Source organism: Hippocampus zosterae, chromosome 10 (genome assembly GCF_025434085.1).
Source record: "Hippocampus zosterae strain Florida chromosome 10, ASM2543408v3, whole genome shotgun sequence".
NCBI lineage: Eukaryota > Metazoa > Chordata > Actinopteri > Syngnathiformes > Syngnathidae > Hippocampus > Hippocampus zosterae.
Window position 1 is genome coordinate 22,394,795 of NC_067460.1, and position 18,993 is coordinate 22,413,787.

The window sequence follows — 18,993 nt, forward strand, 5'->3', positions numbered from 1 at the left end:
CAGCTAAGCTAAGCCGAGTCAGCAGACTTACAAAGGAACAAACGTAACGTTGAGACGATTTAATGAGCTTAACCCCAAGAAGAAAGTCAACCCGCGGCTTTACCTGTTGTGGCTACGACAGCATGCGAGCTCCTTTGTCCCACTAAGTTCGGAAAAATAAAAACAACACTGGATTCATTCATCGTCTTGTCAACTAAGACGGCAAAAAAAGTAAACAAGTCCTCCCCGGTCTGTCACATAAATGATACACTTGGGATGCCGCAGCGGCGAGGTGAAAAGCATTCAACTCCAGAGGCGCACTCGCCTTCTCTGTTTCGCGTGAGCTGTGGCAAAAAAAAGCACACCTGATGCTGTGTTTTTGTATTCCTGTGCTTTTGTTTCACACATCTAATTGCACCGAAGGAGCCCGGTGGTCGCTTCGCCCTCTCATGACTCATTCATTTAAAAAGCCAGCCAGCTTTTTTGTTTAAGACACATTTTCAAAGCTTCCAAAGAGGCGTTGCGGGCAAGAAAGTCAAGTGGGTGACGCCTGACATTATGCAAACATTGCACTGAAACGCGGCAGGGCTTGAAACTGGGCAATCGATTGCGGGCTGCACTCGTCCCGTTTGGCTCCGACACGGACGGCAACGCGCGAGGATCAATGCCAAATCACAGGCCGCCGCGTTGTCTTTATTGCCGTCATGATGGCGGCACTCGAGAGATGTTAAAAGTTTTAATGCTAACGGTTTGAAAAGAGGGCCGCCCGGTAGTCCAGTGGTTAGCACGTCGGCTTCACAGTGCAGAGGTACCGGGTTCGATTCCAGCTCCGGCCTCCCTGTGTGGAGTTTGCATGTTCTCCCCGGGCCTGCGTGGGTTTTCTCCGGGTGCTCCGGTTTCCTCCCACATTCCAAAAACATGCGTGGCAGGCTGATTGAACACTCGAAATTGTCCCTAGGTGTGAGTGTGAGCGTGGATGGTTGTTCGTCTCTGTGTGCCCTGCGATTGGCTAGCAACCGATTCAGGGTGTCCCCCGCCTACTGCCCGGAGACGGCTGGGATGGGCTCCAGCACCCACCGCGACCCTAGTGAGGATCAAGCGGTTAGGAAGATGAATGAATGAATGATTTGAAAAGATGGCGACCAATCCAGGGTGTAAATATGGCCTAACAGATCAGGGATTCTGTTCAAAATTCCAATCGTCTCCATTATTCTTGGAGATCACCGGTCAAAGTGTCAAAATTCTACCCCTCGAGTACCAAAATCGAGTCGACGGGAAATCCTCACATGTCCCACGGAGGACACCACAAACGACATTTCATAGGTATGCAACTGTATTTGAAGAGTGCTATTATCTTCCAAGGAGAGGCGGCGCGGGGGCGGTGGGATTCAAAGTCGCTCGGCGAATGTCGTATTTCTGCTCGTCTGCGCAGGATGAGGCCGCTAAGAAGCTTTAGCGTGGGGTACGTGGCGCGTGCGGCAGGGGGCTATGCGGTAGTAAACTACACAGTGGCATGCTATTAAGCAGCGGCGCACGATGCGGCAGCGGACTATTTGGCGATGGGGTTTGAGTCAGTGGTCTTCAATAGTGGCGGACGATGCGATGGTCAACAATATGGTGGGCGGATTATGCGCCATATAGCTAAGAGGTGGCAGGCTTTGCGGCAGCAACGGATTATGCAGCAATGGTGGCCTATGTGACAGTGGAGAACTTAGTTGTCTTTGGGGGGGGTCAAGTTAGACGTAGTTAGGGCCCAACTGATATGGATTTTTCATTAAGGCCTGTGCCGATTCCGATATTTGGTCAAATAACATTCTGATAACAAATCACTCAAATGATTAATTAATTGATTAATTAATCGCGCGAACGATTAAGGAATTAATGAATCACTTCAATGATTAATTACTTAAAATTCGGAGGGGGGGAGGGGTTCCATAACACGTATAAAAATGTGATTGCCTTAGAATTCGTCGTCCTTTAATGTTTATTGAACTTTACAACAAAGAAAAATTGGTAGATGGGCCAATTTCTTGCGGATTTACTGTATATTGTTTTTGTGTGGAACAAAAAATGTTGATCCAACTTTGGCAAATTTCCCAAGAGCTACCGTATTTTTACAGACCATTCGGCGCACTGTGTTTTTGGGCGCAGTCTCAGTAATGGGCGCCATTTCTGTATTTGACACGTACACAAAACGCGCAGCCAGGCATGGTAAACATACGGCATGCTAGGCGCGTGCCTTTAGCGTCCTCTTACACGCCCACAATTCACTCATTGGCGACCGGTACCTGCTATTGGGCGTGCCAAACACAATCTCTGAATTCAACTTCAATGACATTTCATGAAGTGACACTCTTGCGTCAAAGATGCCGGGTTCAAAACGGGGAAGATTTGTCAAGTCAGGTTAGATCAAGCCCGTCGAGTCCCCTGAATACCAAGTCATAGTCACGTCCAATCGTTCTCTTCTATTCTACATGATAAGTTGTAGCTCAGCTAGTTTAAATTGGCGATTAGAGACTCAAGTCAAGTCATGTGAATCGAGCCCCCCCCCCCCCCACCACCACCATCGCGAATCCTTAATATCCCCCGCGGCAAAACAACAAGCTAGTGTTTTTGATGCAAAACCTTTCCCCGATGCTGCCAAAACCGCAGCACACACCCGTTTTCCAAACGGCGCTGTTACTTTCATGAGTTGTCATCTCCCGGAGAGAGATCACCGCAGCGTATTAAATGAGCCGGAATCATCACTCATTAGAAAAGGAAACAGTTCGTACAACAAAGCGACCCTTTGTACGGGAGACACGGCAGGAAGAGCGAGGATCCGAGACGTTTTGGTGGGGGCAGAAGACGGAGGGTGGGCTCGGAAAAAGATGTAAAAGTCTGGCGGCGGAATCTGACGAAAGAGCGACGGGCGCGCGTGAGCGTGGATGGAAATTTCATCACGGCGCACTTTTGTGGAATACGAGGTTAGCGCTACGGTTTTAAGAGTTGAAGACTTTCTTCAAAGGGTGCAAGCATCGACTGTCTCCGAAGGAAGGCGGGAAACGGCTGCTTTGAGTCACGATTTGGACGAGCTCGGCTATTCCTGAAATCTGAAACGGATCTCACAACGGGGCGGGGGGGAAAAAAATGGTGGCAGTAACGTCTCCATTCGAAGACAAATATAGACAAGCGGGTTCAAATGTTTCATATTCGAGAGTTTTCTCCCGAATATGAAACATCGGCAAAGCAGGAAATTGAATTGGAAATGGTGGGTGACGTGGATGCAGTCGCTTTTGCTTTCACTTTTAACCCCCCCCCCCCCCCCCCCCCCCCAGCCCCGTCTCAGGTTTTAGGTCGCTTTCTTTCTCCCCGTTTCCATTCCCAATGGCTTGAGAGCACTCACTGTGTGACGAAGCACTCTTGGCTAAGTGTGTTGTTTGTTTCGTCGTCCGCAGCTCATTGGAGGACAGCTTACGAGGCCAAATGGAGGCTCAGCTGCGTCTTGCCCGAGTGGAAGGGGCGCGCTGATCCCATCTGATTTATTTTAAAAGCATACAGCCTTCAAAGAGTCGGGAATGATCCGCCTTCAATCCCTGACGAGCCCGACAACGTCACGCCCCACTCGCGTACTTTCGGTTTTGATTCGTTCGCGATTTCACGGAACTCCCCGCTCGTATACTTTCGTGTTTTTTTTTTAAATATTCTTTTCAGACGAGAGCAAGAAAACATTGCTAACGAAGGTTGCCTTCCGTTTCAGCATTCTCGCCCGTGAATAGAGATTAATGGAAAGAATGAAATATTATTTGCCTCGTCGACTGGCGGGAAAGGGGTGTCGCCATGGTAACAGCCGAAGAGTCTCGAAGCAATCCGAACAGCTATTTTCAAGCCCATCAGTGTCATTTTAAAAAATTAATTCATTAATTAAACACTGCCGGTTGTCAGAATTCCTCCAACATTACTTCAGAGAAGATTAAGATCAATTTAGGAGGTATTACGAGCCTCTCAAACAACGCCCGGAATGCCCCAATAAGACAAACGGGAGGGAGAAAGCGCTCGGGACGCGGACCGCAGTCAAGTCGAGTGCGGATTTGAACCGCTTAATCCCCCCCCTGACAAGAATCTGTCTGCTAAATAGAAGGAGAAATGTTGAAGACAGATTAATGCCGAATCAGAAAAGCTCGCGGCGAGATTTGATCCCCTTCATTGATTTCCTCTTTTGCCTCGCTTTGCTGATTCTGCTATTCCAGTTGAAACAGAGTGGAATGTCAAGGATTTAAAGCAGAAAATTGCACATAACCGTGTTTTTTTTCCTTCTCCCGCCCCCCCCCCCCCCCCTGGCTCCCATCTCATTCTGATCATGACATGGTGACGACCAAGAAGCAAGACATAACCAAATCTGAATCCCCGGCAGGCAAAATGAAGAGCGGTATATCGCATGCTTCAACATGATTTCACTTCCCTTTTCCATTTTAAATCAGCCAAAAGATCGTCAGATTGTGACGTTCGATGGCGCAAAAAAATAAAAAATACTAACTCATTCGGTACCAGCCAATTCTGGAAAGCCTAGTCTGAAAAGACGTTTAAAAACGTCTTTGGGAATAAATGAGTTAAATACATTTTTTTTTAAATAGCAACTTTTGGTTGAAAATCTCCACTCAGTTGCGTCAAAACAAAATGGACGCCTTGTTGTTCAATTATCTTGTGCGTTGTGGTGCGTGTCCACCCAATTTTGTGCCGATTTGTGAAACTGTCGGAGCTTTTTTTTTTCTCCTTTTCCTAACTTCCCAGACGACAATGTTCACGATCGTCGAACTTGCTTGACACGCTCACCCGATTGAGCTGGCCTAAGCAAAGTGAAATTTGCCATTTCAATCATCTGTCCATTGGAACTCAAACAGAAATGCGGAATGCTTCACAATGTTTTTTTTTTTTTTGCCCCGTCCTGTCACGGTAGACGCCGATTTATATTTCGCTCAGTGAAATTGGTGAATGGCAGCTAATTTATTCCAACTTTCCAGGAGGCACCTACTGAGAAGCGCCGCGCATAAAACAGCCTTCATTAAGCCGACATTTGCGTGATGACTACAAATAGTCCAACACTCCAGGCGACGTTGGCCGGAACTCGTTGGAATAACCTGAGCGCCGAGAAGAAATGTGCGAGTAAAGTGCTCATCAGCTGGGAATTTCAACCATTCATTTATTCCTCGTCATGACTGGATTCTCACCCCTCAACAGATTCCAGGCCTCTGCGGTCGGCTTGAACTGAATTCATCATTCATTTTCTCTCTTGATTCTATTTGCGCACAGAGGGATGGCGCTCTCGCTACCATTCGGCGTTGCTGCTTTTTTAAGTCATGTTTTATTCACACTCGCCCAAATGCGACCTTAACGAACAAAAACTGCTCCTTCAGCCCCGGCGTGGAAACACAAAGGAAGCGATTTGAATATTTTATTTTATTTTTTGTCGACAAAAGGGAATTTAGAGAGAGTGCAAATAACCACTGCTATTCAAATTAGCGCCGGGCAACTCGTAAAAGACCAAAGAAAATGGAAAATATCTATTTCGCAGTCTGTAAAGACAACGAAACACGCAGCTATTCTTCATTTTTAGATCAACAATGTTTTCTTTTTAAGAAAGTGAAAGATCGCACACAAAAAAAATTACGTGCAACATCAGTAGTAGAAATGTCTGAGTTGTTTCTTGTTTTTTTTTTTTGTGCTAACCAATACCAGTACTGAATTTCAAACAAACAAATGTATCAAATTTCACTAACAAAACATTGAAGAAAACATTTTTCTGACGTCGATGCCGCTTCGCCAATCTGTCAAACGGCCGCACTATAGCGCCAACTACTGCCGAGGAGGAATGACTCGACCTTCGATTTTCTTGGCCGGTATCGACAGCAGGTATCGGTACTCGCCCATCCAAAGAAATGTACAATGCACACAAGCGTAACAAAGTCCCAGCGTCAACGTCCGCTATTGTCGAAAAGTGATCCGGGCCGCGTTTGTTTATGGAGTAGAAATGGAACCCTTCCCTTCATTTGTTCCTCAAAGGGCGGCGTGGAAGCGCAAAGAAAGCCATTCAAATATTTGTACTCTCAAAAAGAGGTTTTGAGTGCCTGGAAATTACTGCGGGGCAACTCGTGGCAGACAAATCGGAATCTTAAAACTTTCCATTTCACGCGGCGTTCTGGGAGAGATTTGACAGCAGCGGCGCTTTTGCAAACGAGACCGCGACGCTCAAAGAGAAGTCGCGGCGAGCGAGGAAAGCGAGCGCTTCCATTAGCTCCCGCGAGCGGCGGCGAGAGAGCGAGAACGGCGAGGCTTAATCTCCTGTCAGCTCGCTCGCCTTCAAGCAACTCTCCCTGGAACGCTCCCGCCCATCCATCACGAGAGGCGATGCCCCCCCCCCCCGCCCCCCTGAGGAGGCCGGAATCACAGCAATTAGCATTCACATTCAAACCATCAAGCCTTACAATCCCAGAGTGACATCGGCGGCGGACCGGCGCCGTCGTCGGCGTGGGGTACAAATTGCCACAAACAAGCAAATTACGGAGAGGGGAGGACTGGGGGGGGGGGGGCAGAATGACACTCAGTGGAGTGCAGACCTTCGCCAAGGCAAGACCATCCTCATTTGCGTCAGCGTCAAATATCAAACACAGCTCATACGTTTGCATGAATTTTCAAACGCCATTTCCCCCCCCCAGCATATGAAATTTGGAAGCAAGCCCGCCTTACGCTCAGAAACGGATATTACTTGACCAGCGTTGCGCCGAGCAGGGTTCATATTTAATAGCCCTCTCTCAGAACAGAAGTGGCTCCCCGAACCGACAGATCTCCCCCCCCCCCCCCCCCCACTGCAAATTCAGGATCAGATCCACATCGTGAACGTCTCGATACCGTACGGAAATGTCCCGTGTCCCCCCCCCAGTAAACACAAATGCATAGGCCCGACTCCTGCTACAGTCTCGGGTTCATTTTCATCACCACATTAGCAAAGGTACATGCCGCCATCCCCCCCCCCCCCAAAAAAAAAGAAAGAAAGGAAAAGAAAGTGTTTTTTTTCTTTTAATGTTAAGCAAGGTGGGGAAAAACAAAGAACCGGATGAGCAGAGTGTTAGCACCACCAAGGCCCAACAGTCCTCATGCAGCATTCACTGGGAAACGGCGGAAAATTCCACCACATCGAAGTCCCATCACAACAGTGCCGAAGCTTTGTTATTATTGGTTAATTTCCAGCACAAAATGAAAAAAATAAAATAAAATAACAAACCGGGGCTTACCTCCACCAAGGCTTGCCATTTGTGATGCATCATTCCCTGGGAAATTGAGAACATTTTAGCAAAATCTCATCATTTGTCATCCATCCATCCATCAACTTCAAGGGTGACATTCCACAATATGAACTGTAGGTACGCCAAAAGTCCAAATGTTTGACTCTCGGGGGTGTCACGTTGTGCACAACAAAAAATAAGGAAGTGGATCCCCGAAATGCAGACACCAAACAAGGTCTCCGTAGCAAAAGGGTTTAATATACAAAAATTCGCACCGACAAAGTAGTAACATAAAGTGCTGGTCAAAACAAGGACCAGAGGGCACAAAAACGAATAACAAAAAAGCGCTTGCACAAAAGGCAAGGTGGAAAATAAGAATCGCGAAGGCAAACAAAAAACAATGTAACCACTACACGCAAGCGAGAGCCAAATCACAAACAAAGAACCATACTTACAAAATACTGAGCACCGAGAGTTCAAAAAGCGAAACACGACGAGGTCTGTAGCGATAGCAGTCAATGAGCAAGGAAGTAGCAAGGCGAAATACAGACTGAGACTAATCATAGATTGGCAGCAGGTGTGCACCAAAAGCCCGCTGATGCCACCTGCTGGCCAGACTGAAACATAACCGTGACAGGGGGAAAATGCAGAAAATATGGCGGATTTCCACGAAATTTAACCACCCCCATCAGAAAAACACAAAATGTTATAGTTATTGGTTCATTTTGATCCCGAAGGCAACAAAACAGGGCCAACAACCGTTATGCCTCGTTCACACCGAGAATTAGGGAAAATAATTTTGCGATCCCAACCGGTTCGCAATTTTTGATTCTTGTTCATCACTCAACAAGCAGCGGCATTCCTCGGCAGGGCCTAAAAAATCCTAATGCCTTTTTCATTGGAAAATTGTGATAAATGTTGCGAAATTCCACCTACGGTCGATGAGTCACACTATTAAAACATTTTTTATGTATTTTTTGGGGGGTTTTAATTGCTAAAAAAAACAAACTAGGGCATACTTCTACTACGGGCCAACAACCAAGGCCGTTTCACATTGCAGTTTTTTATTTTATTTTTTTTAGGTCTCTGTTGCGGGTGCGTTGCGGCAGCCGGCTACCGATTGTGGACGGCGTACTGCCACTTGCTAAGCGCAGTGCGAAAGGGCCAAAATGTCTTGCTCGCCCCAAAAAAATTGAGGAAAATGTCTCGCAAAATGGACGTCAATCACACGTTGATTTTCTAGGGCGAAATTCTATCAACTGTGGTTGCCAGTTTTTTTTGGTTCGTCCTCCAACTCAGGAAGGCCCTGCCATGCTTATGAATTACACTCTGGGGGAATTACAGAATACGTTACGAAATTCAAGCAAATGAGTTATCGCTTGCTCAACACTGTGTGGAAGCAATTTGGATCAGCGACAAACCGACAAATGGCCTCGGCTGAGGTAAAAAATGTGCGCAGTCAGCAAGCAAATTAAAGACATATGTGTGCATTGTCCAGCACTCTGCTGCCTGAGTCACCATCAAACATCCACTTCAAGACCTTCCAGCACCCCCGCACCCCACGACCTCTGACCTCCCTAACCGCAATGAACTCGGACGCCGCATTGATCTTGCAATCCGCGGACGCCCTCCCGAGCAATAAAGCCGTCAATCACAACAGCAGCAAAAGGCGGCGGCGCGCGGATGAATCGGCTTCATCGGGCCCGCGACGCGCAGACTCGCGCGCACGCCGCAAGCTAGCCAAAGCGCTGACTCACGCCAAGGACGGCCGGGATGCGATTTATCCTCGCGGCCTCCGTCTGCGTTAATAACTCACCGGTTCCCACTAAATAAAAGAGACATCAGAGCCATACCTCCACCGACCACCACCTGGTGGAGGATTCAAATTAAATCGAAAAGTCTGGAATGGTGGGCTGCCAAAGACAGCAGGAGCTCGTATTACCCGCGCGCGCCGATCATCTCTTTGGCGGGGGCTCGCCGTTTGGAATCTGGCGTGTGGGTTGATTGGGCCACGTTCCCGCTAGCGACACGGGCGTGCCGCCGCAAGCGATTTGGCCGGGACGCTCCCACTTGTTTGTGCTTCCACAATGAGGACCGAGTCGGGAACAGGCTGTATATCAATTAGGACTTTAAAAAAAGAGGGTGCGCGTTAACAGCGACGCCCTTTAACCCCCCCCGGGGGCCACGGAGAGCAAATTCTTGTTGCTGCGTGTCTGACAGATGAGAATTCAGGCAGCAGCTTCTTTCCATTAACGCACACTCGCTCCCGGGTCAATAAAAAAAAAAAACTGCGGTGGAATAACTTCGCTCCAAAGTGAACGCAAAAGGCTCCCGTTTGGTCTCAAATCGGGCCGAACAATTTGACAGAGAACGGACGATATGAAGCCTTTTTTGAGAGGTGCACTGTCAAAACAGTGCATCAAAAATAAGCCAAGTTGGGATTAAAAAAAAAAAAAAGAAACGATCCACTGGGGTCAATTTGACCCAAAGGCAATTCAGAGTGTTGGGTCAATTTGACCCATGTAGTGGATCGGATTTTTGCGATGTAGCAAAATACAGTTTTCCAATCGCAATTTACACTTGCGACTACAGACTCCATTTTCTCGATGACCTACGTGAGAAACTGCTATCTGGAATTGTTAACCGAATGTTCTGAACTCCTGTTGACATTTCCACTTCCCGCCACTTATATCACGTTTGTTCCGTTTCTTTAGTCGGCAAGTTAAAAAAGCAGTCATTTGTTTGCCTCGATCGATTCACCACGGGAGCTCTGCCGTTCAAATCGGATTTTGAAGCACATACAACACCATTCTTCCTCATTTGGATGCTGCGGCAAATGCAACTGTGAAAAAAAACCCAAAAAAAACACTTCGGAACGGCGTTGCGCGTCAAAGCACCCTTTGGAGTATCTCATTTGGCTCCCCGTGTCTTTCTTTCACTTTTCTCAAGACGCGTCCAGTACAATTTCGGAGACGTTTTCCACACACCCCCTTGATTGAACAGCTTCAAACGCTTCAGCCCCCCCCCACCCCCACCCCCTGACACACACACTAATCCTGATCTTCTCCACAAGCAAAGGGGATCATCTCGCCGCAAATCACACAGAGCTCGTTGTGATCAAAGCATCCCATCGCTGTTAAAACACGAGCAAGCAAGGTCGGCATCTTCCTTGTTTTTCACCTTGGAACAGAAGGAGGAGGGAATTTTTGTGTTGGGGGGGGGGGGGGTGTTGTCACAAATGGCATATTTTTCCATGAGAACACCACTGGCGCACACACACACACACACACAGTGGCTGGAATATATCGCAATATATTCCAAGATGCAACATTCCCAGTCCAACAGGGTCGAATCCACAAAGCGGAATAAAGGATTTGGACAAGAGAGGATGAAGGGAGGGGGGTCATTACATTAAGGATATTCATCCCATTACAACTGGAGAGCAGAGGATGCTTTTATTCCAACCCCCCCCCCCCCCCCCTCAACACACTCTCCCCCCTTAAATTAGCCAAACTTTGCAGTGCTCACAACGCCATCTGCTGACCACCCATGTAACTGCACTTTTTAAAAATAAACTCAATAAGTAGTCTGCAGCAAACGGACTCCAAATTGCACATCTCATGCTTTTCGGATTCGCCCGAGTATTTATGTATGTGTGCGTGGTAACAAACAAAAAATACACTGGAATAAAAGTGTTTTGTTTGTTTTCGTTTATACGCGTTTTTAAGGGGCTTACCTTGGACGTGCAGCGTCAAGAGGAGCACGCAAATCCCCGCACACAGCTGCGCCATGGCACCTCAGCTCTCCTGGGGGGGTCTTCTGCGTTAGAACCGCGTACAAAGAGCGAGCATACAACTTGCGCAAATCCCGCTTGAGGGGGCAAAAAAAAACACACACACAGTTGGAGGGAGGGAAAGAAAGTGGGGGTCCCCTGGACTGAACTGCACTGCTAGCTCCGAAGCCAACCAAACGGGGGAGAGAGAACTAAAGGATCAGGCGTCGCCAAAGCATCGACTAGTCACGATGGTTCCACGCTGGACTTCCACGGTTGTTGTGAGTTGAGAGTCAAACGTGCTATTGTGGCTCCATCCAAGTCTCTGGATCGATGGCCGGCCGACGGGGAAGTTTCTCAACACTTGATGGTCCCGGTTCTCCTTGGTGCTTCAAGTTCCTCACGGACACCCGCAAGGTTCCCGCGGAAGGAAAGCGCAGAGTGAAAAAAGCCTAATCCCCCGCTTGACGCCGCGGAGTTCCACGCAAAGAAGGACGGCGGTGTGCTCACGCTGCTCTCCGAACAAGCGACTGGCTGGCCAGGTGAGGGAGAGAGCGAGTGCGGGTCCCCTCCTCCCGTGTCCGCCATCCAGGGAGAAACTCGGGAGAAGCTGACGTCACGGCAGAGGGGGAGGAGCCGAGACGACGTAGCCCGCCGAAATACATTTTGCTATTATGATACAGTTGCATGTGGAATTAAAAAGCTATGCAGAAAATTTGTTACACATTTGCATATTTAATGTGGCAGATTAATTTGGTTAGTGGATGCAAAATTTGGAATTTGAATGTTTTTCTCTATTAATTCGTGTATTCAATTTCAATTTTAAATATACTGTATGTGTGTGAAGACAGGAAGTGATAGGTGAAATACAGTATGTAAATAGGATTGTATTTGAAATCAATAGTTGATAGTTTAAACAAAAATGTGCGTGCGTGCGTGTGTGTGTGTGTGTGTGTGAAACGCAAATAGAAATGTGACAACTTTACTTTTTTTTAAAATCATTTTTTAAATTGCAAAATATTTTTCCCTGAAATCAAGAGACGATCGGTAAAAATGTGCTATGTTTGTGTCTTTTTGATATACACCCTGTGGGCATTTATGTATTTATAAAATAGAAAACATTTGTGCGGGAAACAAAAACAAAAAAATGTATTCGCACTACCTGGACTTACTGGTTTATTAGTTCCATTTACTCAATTGATAATAAATGAATATTCCCCAATTGAAATGAAGTGAAATGGAATTACTCTCTTTCAGCACTTAAAAGAAAAATCATTTTTCTCTTACTTGTGGATTGTGCCAACCAACTCCTGGTTAGAAAACAGCGCGTTCATTCAAACTCGAGAACGTCAAGATCAGGTGCACTCACACAATCAAACAAGAAATCATTTGCGCTTAGGTAGACCCCGCATATGATGCAAATATTCCTTCAAGTAGCCAGGAGCAATATATGTACGAAATCAGTGCATTTCTGATTGGATGCTTTTGAAATGTAGCCTACAATTATGTCCATGCATAAGCACCGAAATCATAACGTGGATCCACTGTAGTATCGTTTCAATCTGGGCAGTTTTTGCAACACCACTGGGAAGCATTACACAACTGCACAACTGGCTTTGTTGTGGCGCCGTCACTTTAAATGACCAAAATAAAAAGGGCCAAATTGGGTTGGTAGCTCATTACGGATGCCTGGCTTTGTTGTCTTAAATGCCGCATGACTGTCTTCACATCAGGGAAGCATTCTCCTCCACCAGTAATGTATGAGATGCGTATTGTGAATGTCCAGAAAAAAACAAAACAAATTACTGTACGGAACAGGTGGGTGAGCCAAGTCATGGTATACATCAATTGTTGCTGGAATACAAGCACAGCACACCACGGAAACACACAGCACTTCGCTAATCTTGAACGGTTTCATGCTTTTTTTTCCCTCCAAAATATAAGAAAGGAGGAGCTATAATAGGCAGTGAGGTTTGATTTTCAATAATTTTTTGTCATGATGTCATTTGTCATGATTATTTGGTTTTCTTCTGACAAACTTTTTTTTTTTTTTTTTGGTGGGCATCATTGAATCGTGGATTTTTGCAATTCGGGTTCTTTCCCCCGTGAATAGTGATGGTTCACTGTACTTCGGTTTTGTGGGAGACACCATAAATTGTCTTGCGTGAAAGAAAAAAAAAACTATTACATTCTGGTCCCCAAAGTCTAAATAGTCTTGAAGGCTTCCAAAGATGTTCAGCTAATGGCCTTGTGTTCATTTTTACAATCCACCATTGACAGTGTGTAAATATTGCACAGTGTCTTCATGTAATGCCGCGAAGCTGACGAATGAACGCGACGCAAGCTCTGCACACTCACTTCAAAGTGAAGCTGAGATCCTGCCAAGTGAATGTTTAGCTCAGTTTTGATGTGGAAACTCCCGACTAACATGCCAGACAGCTTGAGCTTGACAAAATACACACGGCATGAAATATCTTCTTCCACAAAAGTCAGTGGCGGGAAGTAAGAACAAATATTTCAGGACATTGTTTTGTCCGGTATATGTTCTTTACTGGAGTATTTTTTTTTTCTTTTTTGGTGACAATTTTAACTTTTTGGTCCATACATTTGATACACTACATTGGTGCCGCGGAATATGATTGACTCCATTTTCTTTTCCGACATGAGCTGTCGTCTGGTGAATTTTTTGCTTTGACTTGCAAGCAAAAACGTAATACTGTTCTAGAGGCGGTCGACTAAACTAGCGGCTAGCAGGTTGGCACAGTGAACAATTATTCAAAGAAGTGACTTTGAGCTGTTTTGTACCATTTCTGGTTGAAATTTAGCAATGCTATGTGGTGACCAGGGGTGGCCATTTCCACCCCCACATCTGGCAACTGAAAACCACATCACAGTTCTTCAGGGCTCAGCTTGCGAACGTCATATGACCATACCCAGAAAACGGGTGACCCACGATTGGTCAACACTCGAAAAACTGTGATCTCATTTTCAGTCAACGGCAAGTGGCAAAATGGCCGCCGGCTGAGATTTCTCAAAACCGGTGGATTTTTTTCTGCTCAATTCATATTCTACAAATGTAATAATAATCGCAATCTTGTTTTAGACTAGTGTCGGTGGATAAAACATAATATGAAGAATTTTTTTTCAACTTCCTGTTTGACTTTTATCAGCATCTTTTTCTGTCCAAACTTGCACTTACCGTACGCAGCATAGAGCACGAGTACTCTTGTCACGTTTGACTCGCTTGAATTGTGGTCATATTTGTTCAAACAGTTGGTATCAATTTGACTGGAGCATAGTAGTTAAAAAAAAGACTCTTTGGCCCCATCTTGTGCCTCTTATTTGACGATGAAAAAAACCCACCACATTTGACCAAAAACAACCAATTAGAGACGGAAGGGCGGGCAAACTTTTACCTGCTCATTGAGCTGACGTCTCGAGGGAAAATTTTTCTTTTGTGGCGAGCATCGCGGGTCATTTTCATCGTCATTAGCTGTTGTGCTACGTGCTAATCACATAAACATCATAGCATTAGCATCTCAGTGTGCTTTTCCATAAAATTTTGGCTGACCCGGGAAATGTACATAAGTAAACATTTGTGAGGCTAATAGAAGTCTACTCTTTTTTTGATTCTTTTATTAATTTTTTTTTTTAAAAACCACCACATTTGACCAAAAACAACCAATTACAGACGGAAGGGTGGGCAAACTTTTACCTGCTCATTGAGCTGACGTCTCCAGGGAAAAATTTTCAATTGTGGCGAGCATTGCGGGTCATTTTCATCATTGTCATTAGCTGTTGTGCTACATGCTAATCACATAAACATCATAGCATTAGCATCTCAGTGTGCTTTTCCATAAAATTTTGGCTGAACCGGTAAATGTACATAAGTAAACATTTGTGAGGCTAATAGAAGTCTACTCTTTTTTAATTCTTTTTTAAAAAAATTTTAACGAGGCGCATAATCATGAGCCACACGCCTGCAGGCTCGGATATCTCCTGTCCAAGGCGTTTCAAAGGGCCCGTGTCCAGCATGTCATAAAAGCTGACATCTGTGCCACTGATGGCCTCATGAAAGATATCACAAATTCGCCACTGTTGCTGCTGTTTGCTTGCTCGCTCGTAAATTGCGGCACAACTTTGGCAAAGCGCTGACGAGGGGAAGCCGTACCATCCGGGTCTGCAGCGTGAAATTTGCTCTGGGAGCGTCCCAAATTCCTGACCGAGCAGAACTTTTTTTTTTTTAATCCTCTGCATGTCCTACACAGAGGTGGCGAAAGTACACATACTCTTTTATTTTAGAGTAGAAAGGATTTTTGGATTAAAAAAAAAAAGATTGTTTTTTTTTTTGCCCCGTGCTTCATGTTCCTCCATGTTTGCAGCTGTTGCACTTTTTTTTCTTTTGCTTTATAAGACCCAAAAGTCTTAACCAATGACGCTGCTAAACATGTTTGGCTTGACTCTCTATTTGTGTACTTGTACTTTTGCGGCTTCCCACCACCGTCAGTACATGATCTCCGTTTGGTTTTGTCGCGGAGCAAACAGACCCTCAACATCGAATACACAATGCCGATCACTGATTGCATTCCAGGCTTTTGAGTCAACACATACTGCAGCCGCACTTCAAACGCAGCGTATGCAAATGTGAATGTGAATTGACGCCAATTTTGCTTCCATATTCCATGAGCGCCTTTGAACAGGCCTGCGAGGGGGATAAAAAACGTCCCCATTAAAGGGAGGGCTCGATTTTGGGTTCATGTGCATTTTATGCCGTCATATATTCTACGTGCGGTCACGTTCAAGAGTTGTCAGCCGTTTGCACGGGAGAACTTAATCACTCCAACTGCTCTCTACTGTACAAGTCTGTTTGGGCATCTTCAAAGGGTGAGTCTATTTAGTTTATGACAGACAGACAAGAGACATTTCTTCAAACACAGGCTCCAAATGTAAAGGTTCTACGACGGCTCAAATTCAAACCTGGAACTCATTCCAGAATAGTGACGGAAGAACGTATCTTGGGTGCTTTTGTGGGTAGGATCTGTTTGGGGTTTTCCGCACACGTTTCCAAGCCGGGCTGGAACCAAATCGTGGCTGATCCAAGAGATTGCGACGCTTACTTATTGGTATTCTTTGTCGAGATTGAGCCAGATGAGGCGGCTTGGGCATCTGATTCGGATGCCTCCTGAGCGCCTCCCTGGTGAGGTGTTCCGGGCATGTCCCACCGGGAGGAGACCCCGAGGAAGACCCAGGACACGCTGGAGAGACTATGTCACCCAGCTGGCCTGGGAACGTCTCGGGATCCCCCGGGGAGACCTGGACGAAGTAGTTAGGGAGAGGGAAGTCTGGGCTTCCCTGCTAAAGCTGTTGCCCCCGCGACCCGGCCCCGGATAGGCGGTAGATGATGGATGGATGGATGTCGAGATTGTGATGGGCGACGTGTGCCGCCACAAGACAATGACGGACGTGATCTGCGGCGGCCCCGCCATATTTGGTTTAGAGAGATTAGATGTCCCCCAAAATGAAGTGGCCAAAAATTACTCCTGCTACTGGAAATAACGTGTCACGACCAACAGAGGATCCACGTCACTCTAAAACTGCCACATGCAAATGAGCATTAGCTCACGAGTTAGCCGTGTTGAGTTTTAGCTTGAGCGCGGCGAGTGCTAGCTTTAGCTTGTTGCCAAAGAATCCGCTATGATGATGGAGCTTTGGTTCAGAAGTGATTTTAGAAGTGGCTATTTCCGCAAAACAGATTTTTTTTTAAAATATGGGTTTGATAGTATCTGACGGCTCAATCCCATACATAACAATTTTTTAAAATAGGATGCCATAACATGCCAGTTGTTTCGTAACATTTTGAAAAGATCAAGTGGATTTTTTTTTTTTAAAAGAAGAATCTAAACTGTCTCCACTGATTGACTGAACGTAAAGGTCAGCCTTCCTCGATTTCAGAAGTGAAAGCCTCCCATTCAATTTCAATTTCCAGTCCGCGCCGCGAGTGTGCACAAGTGTTGAGATGACATTGAATGGCGATCGGCGGTGGGATGAAATCTCTTCTTGCCAAGACGATAATAACACTTAGTATGCTACGTGCTTGTTAACCATCTATCAGCGGGCTTCTTCTCAACACTTGAAGCCGCCAAGACCTCATCCGGCCGCAACACCCCTTCCCGCCACGCTATCCCCCCCCCCCCCCCACCACCCGACCTCCCTCCGTCTGAAAAATTCATTTGTCTCAAGGCGTTACTTTCACACGTCGGTGCATGAAAAATGACACGCTTTCGAGTTGAAAAGCACAAGCCTTTCATCGCCGCAATGATTTACAACTGAAATCACTCTGGATATGAATCTCGATCCCAAAGGCGGAGGAGCCGTCAACGATAAGATACCAATTAAGCCACTTCCTATACACTCCGTTCGCAATGCGGTCCCGTTCACTCCTATTATGATACGAGGTGAAAAATTACCATTAGAGCAAATTCACTTCAATCCGATACAATTACACGATACCAAAATGATTCACAGCAAGCACAACGCAATACCAAATGATCCGCTCCAATTATGAGGCAAAATTCACTCCGATTTCAACGCGATACGACTCCATTCCCTCCAATTAAGCGGCGATACAGGACGATAAAAGTCTCAATGCGGCGTGAAACGTTATGCAGTACACATCACAGTTACGGTGGAATAAGATGCGATGGGATTCCATGAAATGATGCTATCATGCTATTTGCGCGCAAGACGGTTAACTCCAATTCCGACGCGATACGACGCAACTCACGTCAATGGTGGTAGATTCAGTCTTTGTTGCGATACAAAACATCTCCAATTTCAAGACGATTCACTGCTTTGACAAGAATGTTTACTCCACCGAGCAACCTCGCCGCTCCAATTTTCGATGACATTTGTTCAAGTTGCGATGCAATTTCACTGCAATTATGATGCAACGCGGTATTCTCAAATTATATCGTTGATTTCATCGAAAACAATTCTGACAATGCGTCAAATGTGTCATTTTTCTCTTCGATCCTCAAACTACAGCAATCACTATTTAGCGCTGAAGGAACAACCCCCCCCCCCCCCCCCCCCCAAAAAAAAAGCATGTGTCCGTGCTGATTTAATAAAACACTGGTTAGGCCAGGCTCTCATTACCTCTGAGAAGTTCTTGAGGAAGTTTAAGGGACGATTTAAAGTCAGCCACACCCACAAACGCTGCCTTGCTCGACTCTGCATGCAGCACGAGTGGGGGGGGGGAGACGTCTGCAAGGCTGTAGAAGAAAAACCTATCCGCAGGACGATAAGAGCAGATAGAGAAGGTCACACCGATGAAGGCAAGGAGGACAAACACAAACAGTTTTTTTCCTTCGTGTCAGCAAAAATCATAGAATTTGGTTCTGAATAGTTTGCCACTTGGAATTCTTAATGTCACGTTAAAATAAAAAATAAAAAAATGTAACTCAAAGTAGCATATTGCCGGCATTCCAATACATTAGCAACGCGCCGTCGCATTAACGCGTAAATGCGTCGCATGGCATCACAAAGAATCTTAGCCTGCTTCCTGTCCATAATTTAACGCACAAAAAACACTTACAAAGTTTTGAGAGGATACAAATTGACAATTGGGTTGTATTCATGTCTGTTGAAAAACTCCTGTGATTGTGCCTAGCAAGGAGTTGCCCAAAAATGCGTCGCACGACTCAAAAGAAGAATCTTAGCTAGCTAAAATGGTATTTAGCCGTTTCAGGTTTATGATAAATAAAATGGACAGCAACTATCTGTTGTTTGAATATGCTTAATAACGAGTTGTCCAAAATTGTGTCACATGGCATATTGCCGGCATTCCAATACATTAGCAACGCGTAAATGTGTCGCATAGCATCACAAAGAATCGTAGCCTGCTTCCTGTCCATAATTTAACGCACAAAAAACAGTTACAACGTTTTGAGAGGATACAAATTGACAATTGGGTTGTATTCATGT

At 45.8% G+C, this 18,993-nt stretch overlaps 1 protein-coding gene across 6 annotated transcripts in view; it reads right to left on the bottom strand.

Annotated features, from left to right (window-relative positions):
* Nucleotides 1-11,626, bottom strand: part of nectin1b (nectin cell adhesion molecule 1b) — a 166,444-nt gene extending 154,818 nt beyond the window's left edge. For 2 of the 6 annotated variants that reach the window (XM_052078480.1, XM_052078481.1), the window contains exons 1-2: nucleotides 10,975-11,623; nucleotides 7,248-7,283 (exon numbers count right to left, since the gene is read on the bottom strand). In XM_052078480.1, coding sequence (XP_051934440.1) covers nucleotides 7,248-7,283; nucleotides 10,975-11,029 — 91 coding nt within the window. In that variant the 5' untranslated portion in view covers nucleotides 11,030-11,623. Of the gene's footprint in view, nucleotides 1-7,247; nucleotides 7,284-10,974 lie in introns of all 6 variants that reach the window. The other 4 variants (XM_052078476.1, XM_052078479.1, XM_052078482.1 and 1 more) reach the window with 4 other exon arrangements.
* Between the last annotated feature and the right edge of the window lie 7,367 nt (nucleotides 11,627-18,993).